The following is a 27,617-nucleotide window of genomic DNA, read 5'->3' as shown; positions in this document are numbered from 1 at the left end:
CCTGGAGGCAGTGGAGGAGCTGGTCCTAGAGCCCATTTGCTGAAATACACTAGAAATGAGGGGCGGGGCCCCAGGCTTTTGCTTCAGATACAGGGGGCGGGGCGAGGGGGACAGCCACTGGTCAGCAACCTCTTCAGTCCACCTGGTCCCTGTTTCTTTAAGGTTGTCTCATTCAGTCACGAGCAAATCATCAATCATACATGTGAGTGACAAGGTTAGGCTGTGACTTAGAAGGCTTCCCTAGGGACAGATTGAAGGAAAAGAGATTAGATAAATTCTCGAAGAATGACCTTGACACAAAGCATGAGGTCTTTGGGGTTAAACATGCTTTTGGTCCCAGTGTTGCTAATAAGTCATCTAGGAATGGTCCAGGGGTCCCCCCCCCTCCCCGCTCCCTGGGCCTTATTTCCTTTCTCTGTGAGGAAGAGGCTTTGGGGCGGTGGTGAGAAGGGTCGTGAGGAGACGTGGAAGGTTTCTTCCCGCTGAAAAGATCTTATATTACCAGCTGTGGTCTACAAATGCGTGATAGAGTGGGCTAAGTTAATTCAAAGTTTCATTAGTGTCATAGATGGGACTGCTTAAAAAGAAGACATCTGTCTACAGCGGTAAGATGGGTCAAAACAAATAAAACATTACTTTGACGCTGTAAACAGGGGTGGAATCACACACCTCAGCAGGGTCTTATTTTAGGCTATTTGACAAAGACGGAGCGCCTCCTTGGTGCCGGCCGGTTCTAGGCCTGGAGACACAGGAAAAGCGGGCGCTCTCAAGGGTCTTACATTCCACTTGAGGATTGAAGATTTTCTGTGTGGGTGTGTATGTGTCTAGATGGTGTTTTCTTAAACCTGCAATTTTGCAAATGTAGAGGAATAGGAATTAGGTTAATTTTCTAAGTGCACCCGGGGAAGCCATGCAAATTTCTCACCACGTGTGATATTTAGCAATGGACCCATAAGATTCTGTGGCTTCAAATTGTAAAGAAGAATTTCCGCTTCTCCCTCTCTTGAAATAGCCGGCGGCTGGGTACTGTGTACGAAGGGGTTAACGTGCATTTGCGAGCAATGGTTTATACTCCAATTTGACCATAGCCCTGTTTTCCTTATACACTTGGAAATTCACGTGGCCATGGCTCCATCAGTTCTGTCACCAGCTGAGAGGAGGCACCAGCGAGTCAGGCTGCACTTCCAGCTCATACACACAGATAGGGACGTGGGCTGCAGCTCTCCCGTGCTGTGCCGTGTTCCTCCTGATGACCAGGGGAGCCTCGGCCGGCATGTGGGAGAGCGCACTCCCATCCTCCTGCTCTGGATAAGAAGCTGCCACACAGGTCGCAAGTCAGGGTTGTCTCCCTCTACCACAGGGCCTCTGAATGGCGTCATTTTAAAAAATGGTCACTTGTTGAAAAGTCTGTGGGTTCGGAAAACTCACACGCCCTCTGCTTTCCCAAGGTCTTGATCCTGTTTCATTTCCTCTGGAACACCACGGGGGTCAAAGCTATTTTAACACTAATGCCAAGACACTGTGGCTTTTCCCTTGCATTCCCTACGAAGTTTTGCAGGGGCTACGTGGTCTGTGATACTGCACAGATTGCTGAAGCAGCAATGAGAACACAGCTGTCTACTATTAAGCCAGACATGAGAGAGATCTGCAAAACTGTGAAACAAATCAACTCTCTTATGCAAACGTGTTAACATAAATAACATTTTAATGAGCATGTTTTCCATAAAAGCTCCTCCATCCTTAGATTCTGTGCTCGAGGGTGAACAGAAGGTAACCAGAACAGGTCCACACCATGAATCGTTACACCTACCAGTCATCCCGGGTGCTCTGGACCCCAGCCGAGGCTCCCCCACACATCAAGCCAGCTCCCCCCACCGGGGAGCGGAGCGTATGGAGCCAGATGGCTCCCAGCGCCCCTGCTGGTTTCAGCTATTGCACTTGCAGAGGCTATTCCTGCATCAGACCTGGGAGCCCTTCACAGGCAGGGCCCCATTTCCCTCACCAGTGTCCACCTTTCCTGAATGTTTTTGGGGCAGGGGCCTTGCCTACCCAGAAGCACTGTGGGGACATTCGGATGAGACAGTGAATGTGGAAGTGATGGGAAAGTTGAAATCTGTATGGACTTTAACAAAGGGCTGAAACGTTGAGCATAAATACGCGCATGGCATACTAAAGAGGCCACAAACTCTGAAATGAGACACTTGTTGAAGGATTCTGAGATTTATTAATTTATATCTATTGGAAAAACCCTATATGTAACTATCTGCACAAAAATCTCAAAAGACCAGAAGCAATACGTCCCTATGGTCCGGGCTCAGGAATTTATAATTACTCCCTATTTAAAACACACTGAATTGTTTCCTGATTATAAAAAATAACATCTGGTTATAGTAGAAAATTTGAAAACTGTGGAAAAGCATATAAAAGAAAATTAACACTACCCACAATTCCACCACTCAGATATAACTATTAACATTTTTGGTGTATTTCTTCTATGCTCTCAAAGGAAAAAAAAAACCCTTATGTGTTTTGTATGATTTATATTACTGCTAAATATAGTTTTGAGTCCTGCCTTTTTGCACTTAGCATCGGTCTGGGGACATTTCCCCCATGACATTACAAATTCTATGTAAATTTGAGCGTCATGGCCACCTCTAGTTCTGCCCCACACCTGAGGGCTGGGCGCCATGCTGCCTGAACGGGAGGGTGGAGGAGACAGAAGACAAGGAAGCGCCACCCCCTGGCTGGGTGTCTCAGTTGGTTGGAGCGTCATCCGCACACCAGGAAGCTGTGAATTTGGCTCCTAGTCAGGGCACACGCCTAGGCTGCCGGTTTGATCTCCAATGGGGGGGGTGGAGCGTACGTGTGGGGGGCAACCCATCGATGTTTCCCTCTCACATCAATGTTTCTCTTTTTCTCTTTCTCCCTTCTTATCTCTAAAAAAAATCAATAAACGTATCCTTGAGTAAGGATTACAAGAAAAAGAAAAGGAGGTGCTGGAGCTCTTAGTCCCCAACACTGATCAATTTGGGCCTGAGCTCCCTCTGTAGGAGGGAGTTCCCGCTCTCAGCGGGCTTCCTCCAAAAGTGGGAATTTCCCTGCTTCGTCGGAGGCCGTGCTGGTGGGTTTCCATTCTTCTGAGATCAGACTCGGCCAAGGTCAGTGTCAGGAGGCTCTGACCTGAGGGCCAGCCAGGACAGAAAGCATTTCTGAACTGATAATGGCAGTGAATGGAAAACACGGTCCCATTTGCTCCGTGGCTCGTCCCACTTTTTCAGGTGCATAGGTTAGCGGGAGTCAGGGTAGGAAACCGCTTTGGGATGCTTTGAGCTTTTAGCTCTGTGGCCGAGTGAGGGTGTCAAAAATCAAAATCAAATCACAAAACGAGAAATTACCCCTGGATAGTTGATAAATATACCACTTTAAAGTCACCCGGGGCTTTCCCATCCCCAGCAGCCCCAGCCTTTGCTGGGGTGTTCATGTTGGTGTGGACCTGGCCGCAAGGAGACGGAGAAGGAAGGGGATGGGGGAGGGGACGCCCCAAGTGTCCTATACGAACCAGGCTTTCGGCTTCTAAGTGCTCCTTACTTTCTTCCTCTGGAGGGCGTTCACTACATCATGGGGTAGGCGATGACAAAATAATTAAGCTCTGAATCGATCAGCTTTCTGTACTTCCGGTAAATTTCCCGCAGTGTCCTGTCCTCTTCATTTGTCTCATATCTGTTCGTGTAAATTCTCACCTGTGCCAACAGAGAAACACAGCCGTGCACACACACCGTGACTGCGTCAGTCAGGCTCCGGAAACAATCCTGAGTGAGGCACAGGCACCATGGTTGGCGGAGTCGGGGAAAGCCCAGACCCAAGCACTAAGGCAGAATCCAGGCTCCCTTTGGTGAGACTTAATTTCCAATGGACACACCCAGGCAATAGGATTGCCCCCAGTCCTGCCTCATGTCTGACTTCCGTCCCAGCGCCGCAACAGCATGGCTGGACGCCTGCACCGCGGGGCCGGTGCCCCTGCTACTCCTGAGCAACTGCCCCAGGGGGCTTTTACCTTGAGAGTGCGCAGGGCACACTGCCCTTCTTCCTGACTCTTCAGGATCCGCTCCACAAACTTAACATCAAGGAAAGCCCAGATTTTGAAATAAAACAACTTTCTGCAGGATAAGATGAGGAGGTGCAGCTCCTTGTCGAGTGACTCATGGTTGTTGTTGAACTCAAAAGTTAATTTCTGGAAAAGCACCAAAGGGGAAGACTTGTGTGGGCAAAGATGCGAGGACCGGCTGGATCGTTCATAACATGTCCATGACCTGCCTTTGAGCCTGAGAACTGTCCCAGTTCGAGGCGTTTAGATAAGATGCCCTGGACATCACAAGGGACATTAGTAGGTCACAGAAGGGACTGGAGATGGAGGTGGGCCCATCCAAATTTGAAAAACTTGGAGTTTGGAGGCAATGCATTTAGAGTCCAGACCAACCAAGGTCCTGGTCCCAGGCGACTGTGGGCAGGCCACCAAACCCCAAGTTCTTCTGCAGCACAAAGAATAATGCTGCCTGCCTGCCTGCCCACTGGAGGGCTATGCGAGTACCAGGTGAGCTCTCAGCACTCCGTAGTAGTCCCTGTTAGTAGTATTTATTGATACCTATCAATGTCAATCGTCACCACCTTTTGTGAGCGAGGTCCTTAGGAGAGACAAAATAATCCTGATTTTATAAGTGGGGCCCTGCCAGATTATGGAACGGCCTACACTAAGCCCCTCAGTGACTTGTCTCAAATCTGGCTTTTGGTTTGGTTTGAAGTCACACTGTTTCCTGCCTGTTGTGACCCTGTGGGAAGGTAGGAAGGGGCTTGCAGACCTGCCACTCACCTGTAGATGCACCTTCTTGATCAGGTCTCGCATCTCTGAGCTGGGGATATAGGAGCTTCCCTTGGTTGAATCACCCAGAAAATTCCTTGTGTTGGAAGTGAGAGGCCTGTTTTGCTGTCTGTTGTGGTTTTCTGGGGCTGGGTAGGCTTAGTTTGGTCAGAATCTTTATTTAAGGTTGAGTGAGTATGTGTGAACCCGGCCAAGGGTGGTGTGGGCTCAGCAGTGGCCTTTCCTCTGGGGAAACCAGGAAGCTGGCTCGGTCCCTCCTTGAAAGCCTCCCCACCCTCAGCTTATACCTACCTGCAGAGTGTGCCGGAAGGTGGGCAGGAGATCCAGCAGGGTGGGCCGCATGGACCAGTCGGGGTCACTGAAATAGCAGCTTCTCAGACTGATGCTCCTGACCGGGATCTCCTGCAAGAGGATTCGGGCCAAGCGCTCGTACTTCATGACCCGCTCAAAGAAGAAGTTCACTTTCAGGTTGGTGGCGTGCCTGGCCAGTTTGGCCCAGGACATGCCCCAGATGACCTGCCCATGGGGGTCATGAATGTGGCATTTGATGTTTATGGTCCAGAGGGTACTGGCATTGTTCTCACACAAGTTCTCAAGCAGCTCATCGGAGATGCAGTTGTAGTTCAGGGTCAGGGACTCCAGGTTGCGGAACATGGCCATGGTCTTGTTGAACTGGGGGCTGCTGTAGACAGCGAGGTGATGGCTGAAGAAGTCCTCGATGTTGAGTTCCGACGCCATACTCTCATTCCTTAAGTAGCTCAGGGAGTTGAGGACGTGGCAGCCTTGGTCTACAGTCAGCCGAGTACCCTTCAGGTTGAGATAGTCCAGGTGTTTGCCCATCTTCTTTAAGAAGAAGCTCAGACTTTTGATGAACGAGCTCCTGATGCTGTTCCTCCAGACCAGGCGGTCCAGCTCCAGGTGCTGAATGGAAAGGGATTTCAGGCGGTTGTTACTCTTGCCCAGACTCGAGAGAAGGCCTCGCATAGTGACCTGGAACTTCTTGGTCAAGACAGCATTGTAAGGATTCAGGAATTTGATCTCCAGGTGCTCCAGATAACGACCAAATTTCTTAACATACCAAAGAGCTGACTCAAATTCAGACGCGTGTACCCTGGAAGGTCTCCCACTGAACGTGATGGTCCTGTATCGCCAGAGGTCAGCCGAATACATCATCTGGTTCCACTTCCTGCAGACAAGGGCTGCCCTGGACCTGTCCCTATCTCCCAGCCACCAGAAAACACGTTGTAGGCACACATCGGGCAGAGTGGCCCAGCAGCTCTGGTCTTGGGGCTGCGTCAGTTGGCTTTCTTCGTCCATCAAAGAACTGGGATGTCCAGTGCAGCTGTGTGAGAGGCAGGGCTTCCAAAAGTGAGGAAAGAAAAGCAATCACCCGTTTTCTGTGGGGAGTAAAAAGCAAGAGCCATTACCTGCCAAATAGAAATTAAACCCAATTGAACGAATTCGCACTGTGGACTGACACACACTAGGTGCTGTGCTGATGCAGGTGGTGAAATAATAAATTCACCATACAGGCCACACCTGCAAAGAGTCACAGTCCTTTAGGGGGTCTATCAGGGATGCAGACCACCACTTGTTGACAGCAGGGTGGGAGAAGTGAGAAGTTCAGGCATATTCATGGGGCAGGGTAGCACAAACAGGGAGTGATTAATTCTGTCTGGGTGCAGAGGGAGTAGGGAGGGCTGCTCAGAGGAGGTGATGCCTGAGCTGGGTTTTGCAGGGTGAGGAGGATTCGCAAGGCAGACTGGGTTGGCCTAGTGGTAGTGGTGGAAGAACTGGCATTTCCCAGGCAAAGGGAACAATATGTGTAAAGCCACAGAACTGTGGATGTGCACAGTATGTTTAAATGCAGGGACCTACAAATTGTATGGGGGTTCACTTGTAAAGGGAGGGGAGTGATGGAACTGGAGCTGGAGCAGCGGCAAGTCCTAGATGAAGGGACCCTGAACACTGTGATACAGGCTGCATCCCAGCAGCCAGGGGGTCCCATTGTCCTCTTTCCCCAAGACTTTGGAACGCTGACATGGCCCCCTTTTCCAGATGAGAATCACGGTGTTGAGCTACATTGCTGATGTCTGTGTTGACATTCAACAGGTATAGCACCAGAACACGGTGGAGAACCTCCACTGAGGTCACATGGGGCCGTGGAAGGTCAAAGGGTCGCAGAAGTGATGTGGTCAGTGTTGTGGCTTAGGAAGGACCCTCAGGGAGTGGAACAAGGATGGTTTTGAGGAGGGTTCAGGCTCAGCCTGGGACTAGGGTGGTGCCACAGTGGGAATGGGGTGGGTTGTGAGTTTGGCGGACACGATGTGGTAACTGGGGAACACAGAAGTGGGTAGGACAGGAAGTGTCTGACTGAGCTTCAGGATGGCAGGTAGTGCCCCAGCCAGGCTGCGAGCCCCAGGGGGAAGCCGGGCTAAGGCCTGCCCGGAATGTCTACTGAGCCCTCAGACTCTTTACAGTCATGTGCGGAAATCTTCACGACTTTTTGCTTTTTCAGTGTTTCTCCTGCCTGAAAACAGCCCTCATTTTCCTTAATTCTCCAAAATCTTGTATTCTTCAAGCTTTAAGACCTACTACTCCATAAAGCTTTTATTGGTTATTCTACCAAGTGGCCCAAGGTAATTGATAGTGGCTCATAAAAACTCAGAGCTGAAAGAGATCGGATCATTGATTTCTTTACGGAGGGAAACCGAGACTCTGAGAGGCCAAGGGGCTTGCCTGAGGTCACACAGCAAGTCAGTGACAGGGCGCAGTTCGGAGGCCGGCCTTTCTGACTCTGCGTCCTATACTTTTCCCCACTGCCGCGAGTGGTAAGCCTCAGGTGCTGCAGGACAAATTAGTTATATTTCTCAATTCAGGACAGACATTTGTCTACCCAAGACCCCTCTTTGGCTTTATTGATTGATTCTTTCCCTTTTAGCCATATCCCACTCCACTGCCCCTCTCTTCAGGCAGCTTCACCAAGGCGTCTGACATGCATTTTTTCGTCTGTGTGTGTGGTCGCCAGATGTGTATTTAACGTTTGTAAACATCATTCATATCAGTCTGCATGCACCTCGCCCACTACTCCATCGTCATCTGAACAGAAGCCATTGGAGGTGGTGTCCGTCTGTCTTCTGCACACATCCCCGCCAGCACCACAGTGGCAATGGGCGGCATCAGTGAGCGCCTGCGGAGGACTTCTCCTGTGCCTTTGTCCTCGGCACCCGCCATCACCTACGGAACGAGTGGGGCCCTGCCTCTGGGTGTCCTCCTGTGTCCGGATCCAGGCAGACTTCCACAGGGGACCTGGCAGCAGTCTGGTCCCGCCCAGGGCAGAGGGTTCCGGTGGGTTCCCAGAGCCGCCGCCTCTGTCCTCAGCCTGCCCGCTCTCTTTCCCCTTGAGCCACTGTCCATCCCTCGGTGGACCTCTGTCCAAGCCTTCCTCTCCCACAGGGCCCACTCAGTCCTTGGGACCAGGGGCAGACTCATTCTTTTTTTGAGTAGGTGCTTCAACATGTGACGAATGCAGGAACAGGGCTGCCCCTTCCATCACGTACAGACTGCCCGGGGCCAGGAGCCTCTGCAGCCCTCAGCCCGGAGTAAGGCACCTAGAAGGTGTTCAAGGGAAGCTAAACCCAGCTCCAAGGCTGAATGGAAACCCTTTGCCCCAGCAAAGTCTCTTGTCGGACGAATTGCTGGACGCTCTGGAGGGACGTGTGGTGGGCGGGGGAAGCTGTCGCCAGGGGCCCAAAAGTCCTGCGTAATTGCTGGGACCACCTTCCCCTCCCCTAAGGCTCCGCACCAATGCAGGGCAGGGCAGCTTCCCGGGGTGGATCCCGGTTCTGGCGGTCGCTACGGGGGACCTTAGGCAAATTGATTTCTTTGTGCCCCAGTCTCCACTTACATGAGCAGCAGTAATAACAATCCTTTTCTCCCAGTGTGGAAAAGGTTAAATAAGCTGGTACACAGAAAACACCAGAACTGCACCTGGCACAAGGTAAATGCCGTACAAGTGTAAGTCCGGCGCCAAGACTTGGTCAACGCCCCCGAATGGAAGGTGTGAACGGGCCCATTTTACAAATGGGGAAACAGAGGTGCTAGAGGGCTAAGAAAGGCTCCCGGGCCGATGGGACAGTGAGTGGGGAGGTGGGATTAGAACCCGGACTCTCAAACCCAGGCCGGCTCCACCTTACCCCAGGGCTGCACACCTGAGAGGAAACCTGAGGGTGTCCATCATCCCTGGAGAGGGGAGGGGACAGGGAAGCTTCCAGGAGGAGGCCACTGAGGAGGGTGGCCCGCCCCTCCCCGCGCGAGCCTGGGGTGTCCCCTGTTATCCCCACCTTCACCGGCCCACCTTTTACCGGCTCGCCAGCGGGCTGCGCCCCGCTGGGGCTGCAGGAAACCGCGCACACGCCTGCCTGGTCGCCAGGTGCCAACTCGGCGACCTCCCGGGCCGCACCCAGACCTCACGGACGCTGGATGCCTAGGTGCCGGCCGCCTTTGTGACGCGCGGCGCCCGCGGGGCTCTGCTCATCGGTACTGGTCGCAGGGGCCCAGACCTGCGGTGGCCGGGTCACCGGCGCGGGCGCAGAGAAAGCTAGACCGGTCCTCGCGCAGAAGGCCCAGGAAGGCACCAGGCTGGGGGCGCTGGTGACGACGGGCATGTCCCCTGCCCTTCCCTCTTCTGGCAAGAAACAGGTTCTGCCCCGAGTTTGGAGCTCGGCCTGCCTCCTTTCTTGACCCGACCCAGGCCCTGGGTACTGTCGGTCCCGAGGGATCCAGCTTAGGCATCTTTTTTTCCCCCCAGAATCCATTGCCACGTTCTCCTGGCTCTTGACCTCATGGTTTACACTTTCCTCAGATAGAGCCCCCCAAGGAAAGTCAGAAGCAAACCTGACCCACCTAACGTGACAAAGCTTGAGAACTGCTCCACCTTTCCAGGTGGGGGAGGAGAGAGAGCAGGCAACCCGCCCACTTTCCGTGGCCCTTCCCTTCCAGGCAGGGACTGGTGCTCTAACGGGTGGCCCCAAAGACCAAGCAGAAGTGCAGGGGCACAGTGTCTGCCGGCTGCATCTCTACGTTCCCCCAACCACTCTCCCCACCAACAGCCTTAAAGGCACTTCACCCGTGAGCCAGGAGGGGCCCGATGGGAGCCTGGGATAATGTTTCATAGATGCCCCTCATGATCAGAAGAGTGCACAGACCTGTTAGAGAACACCCACAGCAGGCAGGGACTCTCAGGCAGCCTTGGCCCAGGCCTCCCTTCTCTGGCTCCCTCCCCTGGGCACTGCCTGGCCCCGCTGCCCTGGATGCTGCCGGCCCATGCCCCGCAACACCAGTGCAGAGTCCAAAGGAAGGTGGCCAGGAAGCTGTCAGGGAGTGCGTTTTTATTTTTCAGGAAATTAGATCTATATCTATATTCTACATGTATCTATCTAATCTACATCTATATCTATATCTACATTTATATCCATATCTATCTATACCAATATCCATATATATATATATAATCTCAAAACTCAACAGTAAACAGTCCATTTAGAAAATGTGTGAGTAGACATCTCAGATGGCAAATAAGCAAATGAAAAGATGGTCAACATCATTAGACATTAGGGACCTGCAATGGGAAATGACAGTAAGATATGCCCGCATACCTGACAGAATAGCTAAAATTAGAAAAAATGATATTGACAGCAACAACTGCTGGCCGGGCGTGTAGGGAAGCTTGAGCTCTCACACATCACTGAATGAGATGGGGTGTAAGACGGACACAGGTCGGTCCTCCAGGGCGTCCAGGCTGTGGGGTCCTGACGTGGGATCATAATTCTCGGGCAAAAGAGCTGGAGGCTTTTCTTCTCCTGGTTTGTCTCTAGCTCTTGAGTAGACCAACATCTCTGTTCAAGAGGAGGAAAGTAGTTAAAATCCAAACATTTTCTTCCATAGGAAAACACCCAAGGAATAGAACCCACCTCCTTTTGCAAGTAAAGACTACCACACAAAGTAAACGGGGAGACCAGTAAATCTTCCAAATCTGTAGTACCTTCTCTTCTCCAAATCTAGCTGAGGTTTCTCACTTGTTTTCCTTTCAATGACGCTAACCACCAGCATTTCTCCTAAAGAAATGGACATAAAGAAGTTGGATGTGTTTAAAAGTGGGAAATGTTACTTCCTGGGGTATCCAGACATGGCCAACCCTGGTTTGTGGAGCACAAACCCTGAGCCATAGGTGGCAGAGAAAAGGCATGGAACCCAGTGACTGAGGAGGGGCCTCTGGGTGGCTTGGGACAATGTTTGCTTGAGGCCTGTCATCATCGGTGGGGCAGATAGATTAGAGAACAACCACACCACGGACTCTGAGTCATTTTAAAAAAAGAGCCACATTATTGACTTGGAGGGAGGGATGTCCTTGGATGTTGCTACATAATAACATTAAGATGCAAGGAAATATATATAATTGGATTCTAAATGTGTATGTTTGCAAATGGTTATATAATATAGAATGTCCATTTAAATGTTAATTTCAGAGAAACAACTTTTTTAGTATGAGCCATGCTGTTACTTTGTAATTATTTTTGTCCCAAGTAATATATTTTTATTTGCTAAATTCAGCAACCCGATTATATGAGGATGAAGGGAAGTATGGAAAGTAACAACAAATTGTGGGGGGTGAGAGAATATGGCACAATCTCGACACACTGAAGGCCATATATGACAAACATATAGCTAACATACTCAACCAGGAAAAGCTAGAAGTGCTTCCCTTAAGATCAGGAATAAGGCAGGGATGCCCAGTTTCACCGCTCTTATTCGACATAGCACTGGAAGTCCTAGCCGTAGAAATCAGACAAGAAGAAATAAAAGGCATCCAAATTAAAAAGGAAGAAGTAAACTTGTCATTATTTGCAGATGACAGGAACTGTTTATAGAGAACCTTAGAGTAGATTCTCACAAGAAACTACTATAACATAAATTAATTCGGTAAAGCAGCAAAATACAAAATAAATATCCAAAATAAATAAATGGGTAGATACACATTACACCCCAATAATCAGAAACTATCAGAACTATCAGGAAGGGAAGCTAGGAAAATAATCCCATTTACAATTGCATTAAAAATAAAAAAGTAAAATACCTAGGAATAAACAACCAAGGAGATAAAATATTTATTCTCAGAAAATTATAAGACACTGAAGGACAATATTGGTTGTAGGTCTTTAGATTTCATGACTTGGAATACCTCTTTCCAGCCCCTTCTTGCCTGTAAGGTCTCTTTTGAGATAAGATCAAATTCAAGGAGTTCATCATCACCAAGCCCTTATTATATGAAATGTTAAAGGGACTTATCTAAGAAAAAGAAGTTAAAAAACATGAACAGTGAAAGGACAGCAAACTCACAGTTATTAACAACCGCACTTAAAACAAAAGCAAACTAAAAGGACAGCTAGATCAGGAGTGGAAACATAGAAATGAAGATCTCAAGGAAGGTTAGCAACAGGGGAGTAGGAGGAGGAGAAGGGGGGGAGAAGGTACAGAAAATAAGTAGCATAGACAGTAGACAGAAAATAGATGGGGGGCAAGAATAGTATGGGAAATATAGAATCTAAAGAACTTGAGACACATGGTCATAAACTAAAGGGGGGTAATGGTGGGGATGGGGGGTAGGGTGGAGGGGAATGAAGGGGGGAATAAAACAACTGTAATGGCACAATCAATAAAAAAATAAATAAAAAAGAAAAAATAATTAAATAAAAAAATAAATTTAAAAAAAGACACTGAAGGAAGACATTAAAGAAGATACAAATACATAAAAACATATATCAAGCTCATGTATAGAAGGAATTAATACTATTAAAATATCCACACTACCCAAAGCAATCTATAGTTTCAGCACAATTCTGTCAAAATAGCAATGGTTGTTTTCACAGAACTAGGATAAATAATCTAAAATTTATATGGAACCACAAAAGACCCTGAATAGTCATACCAATCTTGAGAAAGAAGATCAAAGTTGAAGGAATCATGCTACCTGATATCAAAGTATACTACAAGCCTATGGTAATCAAAACAGCATGGTACTAGCATAAAAACAGACACATAAATCAATGGAACAAAATAGAGAGCCCAGAAATGAACCACTCCTATATGGTCAACTAATCTATGACAAGAAGACTAGAACATATAGGGGGTAAAGACAGTCTATTCAATAACTAGTATTGGGAAAATTAGGTAAATGCAGAGAGGGAGAGGGAGGGAGAGAGAGAAAATAAACCACCTTTTTATGCCACGTAAAAAAAACCCCTGAAACTCAAAATGAATTAAAGACTTAAATGTAAATATGAGACTTGAAACCATGAAACTCCTAGAAGAAAACACAAGCAGTAAAATCTCTGGCTTTTCTCTTAGCCATATTTTTTTGTGTTATATCTCCTTGGGCAAGAGAAATGAAAGAAAGAAAGAAATGGTACTACAAAAAAACTAAAAAGTTTTTGTGCAGCAAAGGAAACCAGCAACAAAACAGACAATTTACTGAATGGGGGAAAATACTGGACAATGATACATCTGATAAGGGGTTAGTATCTAAAATTTATAAAGAACACAGACAACTCAACACCAACTCCCACACCCCCAAAAACCACAATACAAAAGGAAAAAAAAAACAGGCAGAGGATCTGAATAAACCCTTCTCCAAAGAGGACATACAGATGGCCAACAGACATGTGAAAAGATGCTCAGTCTCACCAATCAGCAGGGAAATGCAAATTAAAACCACAATGAGATACCACCTTACACCTGTCAGAGTGGCTATCATCAATAAATCAACAAATAACATGTGTTGGCGAAGGTGCAGTGAAACGGAACCCTTGGGCCCTGTCGGTGGGAATGGAGACTGGTGCAGCCACTGTGGAATACAGTGCGGAGGTTCCTGGAAAAATTAAAAATGGAACTGCCTTATGACCCAGCCATTCTACTTTGGGGTATGTTATTCAAAGCAACCCAAAACACAATTCAAAAGAGTATACGCACCACTATGTTCATTGCAGCGTTTTTTGCAAGAGCCAAGATATGGTAGCAACCCAAATGCCCATCAACAGATGAGTGGATAAAAACATGGCAGTGCCTTTATACAATGGCTATAAAAAAGGGAGGAAATATTACCATTTGCAACAGCATAGATGGGTCTAGAGGGTATTACACTAAGTGAAATAAGTCAGACAAATCGAAGACAAATACCATGTGATTTTACTTACACATGGAATCTAAAGAGCGAAATATTGAAGAGACAAAATAGAAACAGACTCATAGATACAGAGACTAGACTGTATCTGGGGGGAGGGGTTTGGGGACTGGGTAAAGAGGTGAAGGGATTAAGAAGCATAAATTAGTAGTCACAAAAATAGTCACAAAAATGTAATTACAGCATAGAGAATACAGAATATAGTCGATAGTACTGTAATAACTATTTCCGGCGCCAGAAGGGCACTTGAAATATTGGGGAGACCACTTTGTAAAGTATGTCTAACCACTCTGCTATACACCTAAAAGTAACCAATAATATTGAATGTAACCTGTGGCTGAAAAATCAGAAAAAGAGAGAGAATGTGGCACTAAAAAACATTCTCAGCAAGTGTGAAATTCACCCATCTTTGTAAAATTATATGCTTATGGGCACATATAGGTGCTTAAAGAAGTTAGAAGATAAAGATTTAGGTCTACTTTTTTGTAAGGAGTGTGCGTGATATTGAGTTAAAAAGGCAAATGGTGGTGTAATAAGGATAGGAAGATAATAAATGGGAAAAGAAATAATGCGCACCCTGCATAGGTTTGTTCAGGTGTGAGGAGCAAAGGTAAAGCTTGGGAAGCACACCCAGCAAGGCTGCTGATGTTGGGAACTCAGGGCGGGGACTTGGGGATGGTGGGGGGAGGGGGAGGATGGGCTTTGCCTGTGTATTTCTTTGTATGGTATTCTCTCATGTATTTTGAAAAACAGCAAATAATGAAAACTTTTTTTTTTAAAGTGAAACATCTAATCTGGAGCTTAAGAGCACCAGTTTAGAAACTATGAACATGTAGATCCCAGGCTGAATTCTGCCACTGTCTAATCATATAATCCTGGGGAAGCTGCCTGACCTTTCTGTCTAGTTTCTCTATTTGTAAGACTGGGGTAAAAATATCTGCCTATTATGTATAATGAGGATGAGCTGTTTGTAAAGAACTTTGCATCGTAACTGGCAGATAATGGAACCCAACAGAAAATAATCTGGGGTGTAAAACTCAGGATATGGAGGCTACAAATCCTCATTTGTTGGAGGAAAACCTCAATCTGCTGGAAGCAAGATACCAATAGATTTAGGATCTTGAGCAAGGCTTTCGTCTCCGGGCCTCCATTGCCTTATTTACACCAGGAGAGAGCTAGAGTGGATGCTCTCTGCTTCACTCAGTTACTCGGCTGTTTAAAGCATTTGTCATAGTCAGCCCCTGGGCCAGGAGCTGGAGACACAGAGATGACGGAGCTGACTCTGCCTTCCAAGGTGGCCCAGTCTCTGGGAGAACATGCAAATACACCAGGTGGGGAGTGCTAGGAAGGGTGGATCTGGGCTGTCGGTCACACAGAGAAGGAGGAGGTGGGGAAGGGCTTTCCCAGTGGCAGTGTCTGCAAACATCCTGCAGGTTCTGGGTTTCTCTAAGCCCTGTCCAGATGGTTTGCAGCCAGGTAAGGAAGGGACCGAAGCTGGTTACCTGATGTTGGTTTAGGGTCGGCAAGGGAAGTAGGATGTCACACTGGGGACATCTTCTCAGAATGTCATAAACTGCCTCATCTTCTACAGGAGACGTGATCTGGGGCCCTGTGTCACTTGGTGCTTGTTTTGTTGAAGTTTCAGAAAGAAGAGGAAATCTGTTTATATTTCTTGTCTTTGGACGAACACCTCCTTTTGCTTCAGAAGTCTGATCTTCAGGAGCCTGACTTGGGAGCGATGGAGGAGAAATCGTTGGCTCTCCAACTGGCAAATACTTTGCAGACTCTGAGACTGTGGGGCCTTTATCCTGCAAGGGTGAGTAATATATCAAATTTAAAAATGGCTTTGGCTTTAATGATTGGACAATACAACAGACTAGATAACCTGAGAACCTTCCACCATGAACACTTAGAAATGCTGGTAGAACTGGGCAAGCATTCGTTTAAGCTGATAGCTGACTTTGTGAGGAAGCAAGCAAGCTCCATGGTCCAGGAGTGAAGACCTGACCTGTCAGGTGCACCAGCTCGCGCTTTGGGAGATGTGGGGTCGGGGTCGTAAGGATGAACTTGGGCCGTATGGGAAGGAGGTAGGACAAAGGTGTTCTGGCAGCGTTTGCATGTGACGTGAGTGACCATACTCCGAAATCCATGTATTGTTTGTTAGAAGGCTAGAGACTATGAGTAATTTTAGACTTTAAGTCAGGTATTCATTACTACAGAAATGATAGAAGTAGCCTGGATAGTTGCCAAATCAGTAGAAAAGAAGAAAGAAAATGAGAAAATTTGCTCCATCCAATAGAAGGCAAGAGAAGAAAAAGAAAGCAGCAGTAATGAACATGCCATGGACGGCTCAGAGAAGGTGGCTGAAAAGAATTGTTTTAAGATTGTTGAGAATGTTAAAGGCATTGTAATTAAGTAAGAAAATAGTTATTTTAAAGATGTATATTAAAGGATGTTGGATGAAATGACAAGTTATCTTGGATTTGCTTTTAAAATACTTTTGAAAAATGGAAAAGATAAAAAAGATAGATGAAGTAGTGTTTAAAACTTTTGATTATTGGTACATCTGGGTGATGAATACATAGGGGTGTATTATATTCTCTCCCTACTTATTGGAAAATTTTGTCATACCATTAAAACATTAAAATGATAGATTCTATAGCCATCTTATTATCATTTTCAGATACGTAAAGTCTGAAGTCTAAAAAATTAGCCTCCCATGCTTTATTTCTCAAGAAACTTTTTAGGGATACCCTGTACCAAAGAAGAAGCAAAACTAGAAAGAAAAATATTGGAACGTAAAGTCTGGGGAATAGACTCTAACACTGGAGAGGGGAGGAGGAGTTCCCGGAGTGACAGCTACTCATCAGCCCCAGGAGCCGCAGGCCCCCACAGTTAAGTGAATAGAGTACTTGATGTGTTGCACTGTATTGAGGGGCAGTTTCAGATCTGGTAGGAAGTTTGAGGGGTGATTGAGTGGTAGCTAACTAGAAAGTGGCGCAACGGCAAAATTGAAGCAATGAATAACGCCAGAGAAAACAAATTGTAGGAGAAAGCAAATGCAATTATAGTCTGTGTGGCATGGTCATTTATAACACCTGTGTGGTCACAATATCATTGATTATTGCTTTAACCAGAATGGCTGGTATCAATAAATTGGGAGGATGGAGAGATAGCAGCATGAGATGGTGCTTTAGAAATATGGAGCTAAATACCAGAAGAAATAGTGAAAGAGTTAGAAAGCGGAGTATCTGTGATGTGGCAACAGTTAGCATGAAGGGGAACAGCGGGGCTAGTATTTTAACTGGGGTGATAGGAGACAACTAACATGAGCTATAATAATGAAGTAAATTAGACAATATGTAAGAAATTGACAAATGCTATGCAAAAGAAAACAGTAGAGAAAGGTAAGGGGCGTGGTAAATATGGGATGGGGGAGGGGTTACCATTTTAAATAGGTTGTTTACAAAACCTCTGAGTGAAGATGTAGAGTAGGCAGTACTATACCAGTCTGGAGTTTGGGAGAAAATTCTGGAAGGAGTTATAGATTTGGGAGTGTCTTCCTACATAAGGCATTTTTTTAAATCATAAGATTGGGTGAAATTATTGAGGCGGTGACTGCCGATAGAGAAGAATGCAGAGGCTGAACTCTCGGGCCCCTCCACGGAAGAGGTCAGGGTGCAGGAGGAGGAGAGAGTGCCGTGCTGGAAGCCGAGAGAGAGGGGACCTGGAGTGAGCTGAAGAAGAGGAAGTGATGAACTGTGGTCTCCTCGTAAACTGAGGACTGGGGATTGACTGTTGGATTTAGCCATGGGAAGGAAGGTCACTGATTTTGATAAGAGTAGGTTTTGCCAGGGGGTTGCAGGGATACAAAAGCCTGGTTAGATTGGGTGTAACTAAGGATGGGCCAAGGGAAAAAGGGGACAGTGACTACAGACAACTTTTTCAAAGGTTTTGCTGCAAAGGGGAACCGAGAAAGGGGATGGCAGTTGACAGGAAATGAGATCAAGAGAAGAATTTTTTTGTTTTTCAATTTTTGGGTCATGATCATATAAACCAAGAACCCATAAAACTACCTGGTATAAATGATTTCAGTCTCTGCTTTGCAAATTAAAAGTAAAAGAGGGAGAGAATGCTTTCCATGCAAGGTCACAGACTGCACCATCGATACAAATATTTGTCAATAGTACTCCTTTAAAAACCTTCCAGAGCAAACATCAGAACGCAGTGGAGGGAAGGTTTGAGACTGTCGTGGACAACGCGTGCATCTCATTTCACCGCCCCCCCTTGAAGGAGAGAGGGGGCGGTTGCTGGAGCTGCAAAACAACGGCCTTGTGTAGGCAAGAGGATGGCATGTTGTGCCCCAGCAGCGTCAGAGGGAATGGAGAAGGTCCCTTTGTGGTCAGCGGGCGGGAAGGCCGAGGGTGTGCATGAGGATGCTGGCGCGGAGGTACGTGGGGCGGTGAGTGGTCATGGACTTTTTCTCCTCATGAAGAGGTAGACAAATCATTATCCCCATCTTCCTCTTGGGAAAACTACACAACCAGTAAGTGGCAGAGCAGCACTAACATTCAGAGTTTCTAACCACAAGTCCAGTTCCAGGTCCAGTGAGTAAGTGTGTGGGTGTCCTAGGCTGCCAGTCTGGACAATTTGAAGGGCAGTGATCAGCCTCACTCTTGCTCTTGTGTTCACTGAGCATCTTCTGGATCACACAAATGACACGGGGTACTTCTATCATTGATTAAGCATCAGTATAAAGGAAAACCAATGCACATGAGATTTTGATGTGCTGCTAAGGCTGAGGGTCACTTGGCTGAGACACTGCTTCTCGAACTTGAAACACCAGTGATCATGTGAAACAGCCAATTCTGATCTATCATCTCTAGGGGGAGGGCCTGAGGCTCTGCATTTCTAACACGCTCCCGGGCGATGCCGATGCTGCTGGTCCACGAACCCCACTCCAGCAAGCAAGGAGCTGAGCGGGGGAAATGACCCAAGTGTCTATCGACAGACGAATGAATAAACAAAATGTAGTTTGGCCACAAAGGCCATAGAAGGAGGAAGTATGACACATGCTGCCACACAGAGGCACGTTGACAACACGTTAAGAGAAACCATGTAACACTACGTATGATGTGACTCCCTTTACAAGAACGGTCCAGAATAGGCAGATTCACAGAGACAGAAAGCAGATCGGCGGTTGCCAGGGACTGTGGATAGGAAGGAGCAGGGAGTCGCTGCTTGATGGGTACAGGGCTTCTTTCCGGGGCAGTGAAAGTGTTCTGGAGCCAGGCAAAGGTGATGGTTGCACAACACTGTGGACGTGCTAAATGGCACTAACGACGCATTTGATGTTGTGTGTATCTTACCACAATAGGCAAAAAGAGCAAGATCATCCTGGGGTTTCTTTAATTCTGACGTTTATAGTTCTCTGAGTTGAAGGGTTAAGAAAGGATATCCCTCTGCTTAAGGACAAAGAGATGAGGTTCTTGGGGTGAAGCCTTACTAAGTTTCCCCAGAGCAAATGTGCTCCATCCTGCAGAAGAGGGAAGTGGCTTGGCACAGCTAATGCACCAAGAGGTGCTTCGAGCTGCGGAGGAACGAGTCTGTGAGTGTTCCCAGGCAAAATGAGTCAGCCAATCAATCACATCATGACACCTCTGCAGAGTCCCCCTTTGGTCCCCAGCCCTGGGACCAGCTTCCTCGTGGGGAGAGGGAGAAAGCCGTTCACTTTTGTGGAGGCGCTCACAGTCTCATAGACAAGACTCCCACGAGGGACAGAAAGTTATAAGGCGGGTCCTAGTGCGGCGGTGCCCAGGCCCTGGAGGTTGAAGATGTTCAAGGTGAGCAGGGAGAGCTGGACTGGTCGGGGAGGCTCCTTGAGAGCTGGCATGAGAGGGGATCCATGATCTGTGTTAAATTAGCCTAAAGTAATTCTCAACATCCCTTTTTGAGCAAAGCAAAAGTAAAGATGAGACCCTTTAATGTCCTATGTAAATTTGGAGCCAGAATCTACCTTTTGGACTACACTTTTTGGAATACAGACAAGGTGGGAGCACCATTAGAAGATGACTAATTGCTACTCACCAGATGGTGTAAATGCTTGTTTCCTGGGGTCATTCGATTACAGTCACGACGGGAGATATTGTTTTTAGGAGCTGAAATTCTCTTCCCTGGATAAACACAGACACGACACCACAAATGAAGGCCCTTGACAATGGCTAGCCCAGCTGTCCCACAACTGCCTACATGGCCTGTAGTCACAAGTATGAACTGTCCTGGGCCTGCCTGCCCGTCCTGCACTGCCAGTGTCCTGGGCCACACCGGCAACCTCAGCCGAGTTAGCCACATTGCTCCTTTATGACCGCAGAGGCGCGCCTGTGCACACATGACCCTGACGTTGTCCCAGAACAGACCGCTATCTAAGGAGATGGAGGGAGCCGTCACCACAGGGGCCAGTTCTGAGCTCCGGGATCAGACTCTTATTGTTCATGTCTCTGCTGATTGTGCTGTGTGTTGATGAGGTTGTGTTGAAGTTGTGTTCAAGTCCAGCCAAGTGGTGTGGAGGAAATATGCACAAATCTAAAGAATCTGAAGCATTCCTTGCCCTGGCTGGTGTGGCTCAGTGGATTGAGTGCGGGCTGTGAACCAAAGGGTCATGGTTCGATTCCCAGTCAGGGCACATGCCTGGGTTGCGGGCCAGGTCCAGGTCCCCGGTGGTGGCCACGTGAGAGGCAATGACACACTGATGTTTCTCTCCCTCTCTTTCTCCCTCCCTTCCCCTCTTTCTAAAAATAAATAAATAAAATCTTAAAAAAAGAATCTGAAGCTTTCCAGATTTTTTCTTGTCAATTTTTAAATTTTTAAATTTATTATAGAGAGGGAAAGGAAGAGAGAAATCAAATTGTTGTTCCACTTAATGTGCTCATTGCTTGATTCTTGTATGTACCCTGACTGGGGATCAAACCCATGACCGCAGCGTATCGGCTCAACATTCTAACCAACTGAGCTACTTGGCCACAGCTGTCCTTTGTCAGTTTTCACCTTGAGTAGATTGTTTACCAGGAGAGATTAACTATACAAGGGATTTTAGGCTCAAACCATCTGTGACCATGTTATGAAAACAACCAGTGAAATCAACATTAGATCTGTCACACTGATGGCTTGTGTCCTCTGTTGACACACCTCATAAAGAGGTGACTGGCGTAGAGAGCGTGAAGTGGTACGGGGAGCCACCACGTAGGCCCAGGGGTCAGGAGCTCATTTCCTCTGCCCACTGCTGCTGGTGGATGAAGCTCCAGATTTGGTGTCGGGAAACTTGGGTGTCCAGCCTTATTTCTGCCTCTGGCCAGCTGCTGCCTCATTCTGGGCATGGGTTTGTCCTCTGTGAGAGGAGGCAGGTGGACCTCTGCAGGCCGGGATTGCACCAGAGGAGCTCCAAGGAAGCCTCCCGTTTTGCAGGGCCCCGTTGCCTCCGCATCCATCTGCGTGGCCTCTGCCACCTGCCTCGGGAGCTCCCCAGGCCAGTCATTTGAAGAGCACAGCAGACACACGAGGAGGCCACTCGAGTGCATGGTCTAGACCAGGGGCATCAAACTCATTTTCACTGGGGGCCACATCAGCCTCATAGTGACCTTCGAAGGGCCAAAATAATTTTAGGACTGTATAAATGTAACTACTCCTTAACTGTTAAAGGGCTGAAATTACATCAGGCTTTTTGGAGGCAACTGTGAGGCTGATGTAGCCCCCAGTGAAAATGAGTTTGACGCTCCTGGTCTGGAACTGCAGCAGCCAGGTGAATTCGAGGCCTACACATCTGTCCCACACACAGGTGGGCTCTCCTCCTGAACGCCTACATTCCTTGCATCCCACCCAGGAGAGGCTCCTCTCCTCCCAGTTCTCTTTTCTGCCCCAGCCTGCACTGCTCACCTCTCTGGGGCCGGGCCTGCTCCCTCTGGCACGAGTCTTTGTGCTGGGCCAGACCTCGGACCACGACGAACTGGCCGCAGTCCAGGCAGAGCTCAGTCCGGCTGCCACAGTGCTGCTCATGGACCTCCAGCTTGCTGAGGCGCACGGCTGCCCCGCAGAACTTGCACTCGGTGGGGCGCTCCTGGCATTCCGTGGTCTGTGGGGGGCGGGCAGGACTGGCATGGTCACTGGCCTGCAGTGACTGGACTGCAGCCCATTTGGGGACATGAGCTTATTTCCCTAGGGGATGAAAGCCAATAAGAAAGCAGGTGGGAAGGGCCAGAGTGGGGCTCCCTTCAGGGAATCTGAGTTCACCTTAGGCTCATGGACATGGCAAGCCCTTTTTTCCCCTTTTATTGATTTTGGAGAGTGGAAAGGGAGGGAGGAAGAAGGAAAGAAACATTGATGTGAGAGCAAAACACTGGTCAGCCGTCTCTCGTACACGCCCCGACCAGGGACCGAACCCGTGGCCCCGGCATTCGCCCTGAACACGAAGTGAACCCGCAGTGGTTCTGTTTGTGAGATGATGCCCAACCAGCTGCACTAGCTGCCCACTGTGGCCCAGGCCCACTCGGGTGAGGAGAGAGGTCGGGTGGAAGCGTTTATGACGGCCCTTCCTGCCCTCCCTCTCCTCCCAGGTTGGCCACTTGGTGGTAAAGGATGAGTCACACTTGCTTCTCACCTCGTGAAACTCCAGCAAGTGCTTCTGCATGCTCTGCTGGCACATCGCACACCCGACCTGAGCGGAGACAGAGAAACGCTGGCCCCACCAGCACCTGCTGCCTTCCCCGAAGTCTGCCCTGGCTGCACTGCCCTGGCCGCAGGTTTGGGTCTGTGAGCCCCTAGGGGCCAGCAGCAGGTGTGGCCACCTCAGTCCCCCTGCCCCCCCGCCGTGGCACCAGCCCTGGGCTCAAGAAGCATTTGGGGGACCCGTGGAGTTGAAGGGGACACCTGAGCTTGAGCATCTCCAGAAAGACAGTTCAGGGGCGCCAGGGGGGATTGACATGAAAGAGCAGGAAAGAAAAGTCAGCCTTCGACTGACGGTGGCCATGACTGCCTTCTAGAGCCTTCCTTTCCTGCTTCCCCTCTGCACAAAAAAGAACATTCAGCCTTTCCTGAGACAGGGAGCCCTCGCCTCGGCCACACCCGTCAGCCTGTGGGGGAGGGCTGGGGGTGGGAAAATCGGGGGTAGACTCAATTTAGTACGAGAAAGACAATTGCTCTGTCCTCTTTGCAGAGGGGCTGGCACAAGCAGGGCTGGGTGACGAGCCCGGCTGCTGCAGCCAGGACCCAGGGCGGACTCTGCCCTGGCGCCCTGCTCTGCCTGCCCCTTCTTCAGCCGCCTCACCTGCTGGTGCCCTGTCTCGCAGTGCTCGTCCATCTTCGCCTGTAGGACGGGCTCCTTACACTCCGGGCAGAGGACCAGGAACAGCACGCAGTGTGCCTCATGGAGAGCCAAGTGGGCAGAGGCCACGCTTCTTTTGCTGGGAGGTCAAGGGGGAAAAAACTCAGGCTCATTTCATGGTCTAAACCACGGCATTTTAGACCATGGGTATTTTACACCCAGGGCTGCTGGGTTAAGAAATGTTGAGGCCTCGAGCCCTTAAATTACGATGATGAGGCCACTTGTCCCTGTTGGTCCCCAAGCAGAGCAACGTAACCCACAGAATGAGTGTAGGAATGCTCTACAAAGCTCTCAACGTTGCCCAGGGGCTAGTGAGGGTGAGTGAAGAGGATCAGGAAGGATAGACCACAAAAGGGACCCAGAAAAGTGTTGGGGGTGATGGGTGGGCTCATTATCTAGGCCGGGGTGATGGTTTCATGGGTGTATAAACATGTCGAATGCATCAGAAGGTACGCTTTATTATTTTATTTGTAAAGGTATTTTTTAAGATTTTATTTATCTTTAGAGGGTAAGGGAAGAAGAGAGGGAGAGAAATATCAACATATGGTTGCCTCTTGTGGGTCCCCTGCTGGGAACAGTCCTGCAACCCAGGCATGTGCCCTGACTGGAAATCAAACTGTGATCCTTTGGTTCACAGTCCCATGCTCAATTCACTGAGCTACACCAGCCAGGGTCAAAAGGTACACTTTAAAAATGTACCATAAATGCAGCATATGTCAATTATACCTCAGTAAAGCTGTTTCAAAAAATGAAATAAATATTAAATTCTTTCCAAATTTTGTCTTGTTTTCCAGTGTTCCCTGCCTGGCCCACAGCCGGCTGAGAGTCCAGGCGGGCACTCCCAGGCTCGCTGCCAGGGCCACGCCAACCTTCAGAATCCCCACGGCTCGGTGGGTGAGAGGCCACCCACTGACCCCCTGCCCCCGGGCTCCCCGGTACACACCCACAGAGAGACCCCAAAGAACACAAGCTTCTGAGTCTCCCAGTTCCTGGGCATGGTGTTTCTTGAGACTCATTAGCAAGAAATGTCTCCTTTCACTTCAATCAGCTCTTGCTGTGGTAGCTCAGGAGGAGGGAGACCCAGTGCCTGCGTCCCTAAAGGACCAAACAATGACGGGAGTTGTACGCCCAAGTCCCTGGCATGGGAGAGGTGACCAGGGAGGAGCCAGAGCCCTGCTCCTTGGGCCTGAGCAAGCTCTCAGCTCTGCAGTGCCCAGGCAGATGGCTCAGAGTCTGCCTTGCTCTCCCTCTGTTTTTGCCCCACGGCCTGGCCTGCCCTTTCCCCCTCTGCTCTCTCTGCTCTGTTCCCTCAGCTCTTCCTCCTGCATTGGTTCAGACACCCCAAAGCCAGGGGGATCTGGCTGGAGCAAGGCTGCCTACAGGTAGGCAGCTTCTATCGACAGCTAGGCCCTTTAGTGGGGCCCCTGAGTGACCCGTGCAGCCCTGGCCTCCCGGCCCATCTCCTTTCCCCTGCTCCACAGCTCCTTCTCAAGGAGGATGGGGTGGGGAGGTTGGTCCTGGACTGGTGTGCTGACCATATGATCAGAACCCCAAATTAGAAGTATGAGTAGCCCAGCAGGGACAATTAGCCTGGCTCTTTGGCTTTAGGACTGTCCCAGAGAGTCTAGACTATCTCGAGGGGTGGAGGGTGAGCGCGGTTGAGTGATGTAAGGTCGTGCTGACCACTTTTCGTCATCCCATCGTCCCAGAGATCCCCAGGGTCTAAGCCTTCCTTCCCGAGGGGCCACAGTGCCCAGCCAGCCCCTCCCTGGTGTTTTTTATGCCTGGACCATCTTCTCCTCTGTCTGCCCTCTCACCGGACAGCCTCGGGTCGCCCCTAGAGAAGCAACTCCTTACCAGTTCCTGCACACCTGGACGGCTTCCTCCATGGCCTCGTCTCCGGAGTCTTCCTGTTGAGTTTCGTTTCTTGCAGAAACAAAACTGAAAGTGTTCCAGCAGCCCTGCCCACAGCTCCAGGCAGGGATGGGGTTTTCAGAACTCTCAGCCAAGGGCTGCCCCACGGTTCCTGTGGCTGACCTGCCTGCGCAGGAAGCCCCTCTGTGGCCTGGCCAGCCCAGCCGGCCCCTGCTGCCTCCCTTGGCCCACAGCTGCTGTCACAGGCTGTTCCTATAGCCCCGAGGGTGGGAGCCCCTCCCCTCCCCTCGTGGGAGCCCCTCCCGTCCCCCAGGCCGGCTTCACTGCTTGGGGCCTCTTCGTGCCCTTCCATAGTGACCGTCCCCTCTGGTGCTCCTGTCACTGGTCCTCCCTCTGCAGGAGAGAGCGCGCTCGCAGTGCTGAACTCAAAGGTTCACCTGAGAGCAGTTCCTGGATTTCCTGCACCCTGCTCCGGGCGGGAACAACTTTGCAAACAGGGTTCGGAAGGGGTTGGAGATGCAGGATGTTGTGCTCCAAGATGCAGCTTGGTGACTGAGGACAACAGCCCGTTTCCCTGAGTCCCTTTCCTTACTTGTGAATAATTATAGCAAACACAACTATCACTCTGACAAGGTGAGAGCCAGTGAGGAAGGTTCTATCGCTGTCATGCCTGTCTTCAGGCTAAGAGACCGGAGCACTGGTGGGTGATGTCACTTGGGTGTCACAGTCAGTAGGCAGCAGAATGAGGCCTGTCTGGATCCTGATAGTGTCATTAACTGATAGCTTGGGTCACCTTAGCCTTTGGGCTTTTGTTTCCTCCTCTGTGGGACTCAGGTGGGGACCTGGAGGATTTTAGGAGACCAGGTGCTCCCAAAAACTGTGTGCAAAATTGCTTCCATGTCAGTGTGTACCTATTCCCAAGGAACCAATGTTTTTAGCAGACACTCCAAAGGAGTCCATGACCCAGACAGTTACGAGTGACTGGACTCATTGACTCACAGGTCTGAGAGTGAAAGAAATCAGGGTTTGTTAAGAGCAGCGCCTGTCCCAAGGTAGACATGCATCACTGAGTCTGGTGAACACGGAACATCGGTTCTGTGTCCCTGGGTTCTGTTCACGGGGAGAAGAAAAGTGCAACCTGCTGGATAACTGAAAATGATAAGACTCTGTATCTCACTGCTCAGGGAGTTGAAAAATTCACAAAGAACTGAGGCTTCATTAGAAACATTTGGACATTACAAACTTCAGGTTGGAATTTTTAGAAAGGGTTTAATGTATATTTCTGTTTCCCAGAATTTTATTCACAAAAAGTCAAGCTCATCTTTAGTTACCTTCAACATTCATTTTTATTGCTTATAAGCACAATGAAGAGGTTAATATGCAACCCTGACCGGTGCGGGTCAGTGGATTGAGTGCCAGCCTGTGAACCAAAGGGTCACTGGTTTGATTCTTCGTCAAGGCACACGCCTAGGCACCGCCCAGGTCAAGATTTTATTTGTTTTTAGAGAGAGGGAGAGGGAAGAAGAAAAAGACGGAGAGAAATATTGTTGTGTGGCTGATGCTCACGTGCAACCCAGGCCTGTGTCCTGACTCAGAGATGAACCAGCAACGCTTTGGTTCGCAGGCCAGCACTCAATCCACTGAGCCACACCAGCCGGAGCTAAATAAATAAAATCTTAAAAAAAAAAAAAGAAACCAGTTTCTTGAAACCGATCCACATAATTTTAAGAAAAGATGTTAATGTGCAGTTAGAGAATTTTGATTGTGGTTTTGCCCATTTGTCTAAGCATTTTCATTTATTTTAACTTTAGCAAGCACACCATGTACATAACTTTACAACAGCTGATAAATCCATAGCAGCTTTTCACTAATACACCAAGCCACCCCTCCTGGTGTTTGGAATGTCAGAAATCAATCACAGATTGCTAAGAAGGGTGGGTGATGCTTCAAGTGCTTAACATGGGGTCTGGCCATTATCAGGACTCTGAGTGTTGGGGGTGGGAAGGCAGCAGCTTCCAAACTTGTCCACAGTTGGAATTGCTTAGGGAACTTCCAGAAAAACCACCGATGTCTGCCCAACCCCAGAGAGTGTGATTTCACTGGTCCAGCTTGTGGCTGGGGCTTTGGAGTTTTCGAAAGGTCCCAGGTGATTCTAGCATGCAGAGAAGGTGGGAGCCACTGGGTAGGAGGAGAAGGCTGGTTCCGAGTTCCAGGCCGGCACTGAGACTCAAGCCTCGGCCCTCGGCCCTTAGATT

The 27,617-nt window shown here is 48.9% G+C and overlaps 2 protein-coding genes across 3 annotated transcripts; both read right to left on the bottom strand.

Moving 5' to 3' along the window:
- Positions 1 to 2,447: 2,447 nt before the first annotated feature.
- On the bottom strand, positions 2,448 to 6,448 carry FBXO39 (F-box protein 39). Its single transcript, XM_037133028.2, has 3 exons — positions 5,168 to 6,448; positions 4,055 to 4,231; positions 2,448 to 3,740 (listed from the first exon to the last, which is right to left on the bottom strand). The coding sequence occupies exons 1-3, from the start codon at positions 6,191 to 6,193 to the stop codon at positions 3,612 to 3,614; spliced, it is 1,332 nt and encodes a 443-aa protein (XP_036988923.1). The 5' UTR covers positions 6,194 to 6,448; the 3' UTR covers positions 2,448 to 3,611.
- A 3,808-nt stretch (positions 6,449 to 10,256) lies between these two features.
- Positions 10,257 to 25,569, bottom strand: XAF1 (XIAP associated factor 1). Of its 2 annotated transcripts, XM_037133032.2 has the most exons (8): positions 25,345 to 25,567; positions 23,431 to 23,566; positions 22,765 to 22,821; positions 22,044 to 22,239; positions 20,202 to 20,287; positions 15,617 to 15,922; positions 10,920 to 10,992; positions 10,686 to 10,773 (listed from the first exon to the last, which is right to left on the bottom strand). In XM_037133032.2, the coding sequence occupies exons 1-7, from the start codon at positions 25,374 to 25,376 to the stop codon at positions 10,936 to 10,938; spliced, it is 870 nt and encodes a 289-aa protein (XP_036988927.2). In that variant the 5' UTR covers positions 25,377 to 25,567; the 3' UTR covers positions 10,686 to 10,773; positions 10,920 to 10,935. The 2 variants fall into 2 exon arrangements, with proteins under 2 accessions (XP_036988926.2, XP_036988927.2); XM_037133031.2 differs by lacking the exon at positions 10,920 to 10,992 and having other exon boundaries at positions 10,257 to 10,773; positions 25,345 to 25,569.
- Between the last annotated feature and the right edge of the window lie 2,048 nt (positions 25,570 to 27,617).

Source organism: Artibeus jamaicensis, unplaced genomic scaffold, assembly GCF_021234435.1.
Source record: "Artibeus jamaicensis isolate MK-2021 breed Jamaican fruit bat unplaced genomic scaffold, CSHL_Jam_final contig_777, whole genome shotgun sequence".
Taxonomy (NCBI): domain Eukaryota; kingdom Metazoa; phylum Chordata; class Mammalia; order Chiroptera; family Phyllostomidae; genus Artibeus; species Artibeus jamaicensis.
Note: the sequence above shows the minus strand (reverse complement) of the source record. Positions and strands in the feature narration are given on the sequence as shown.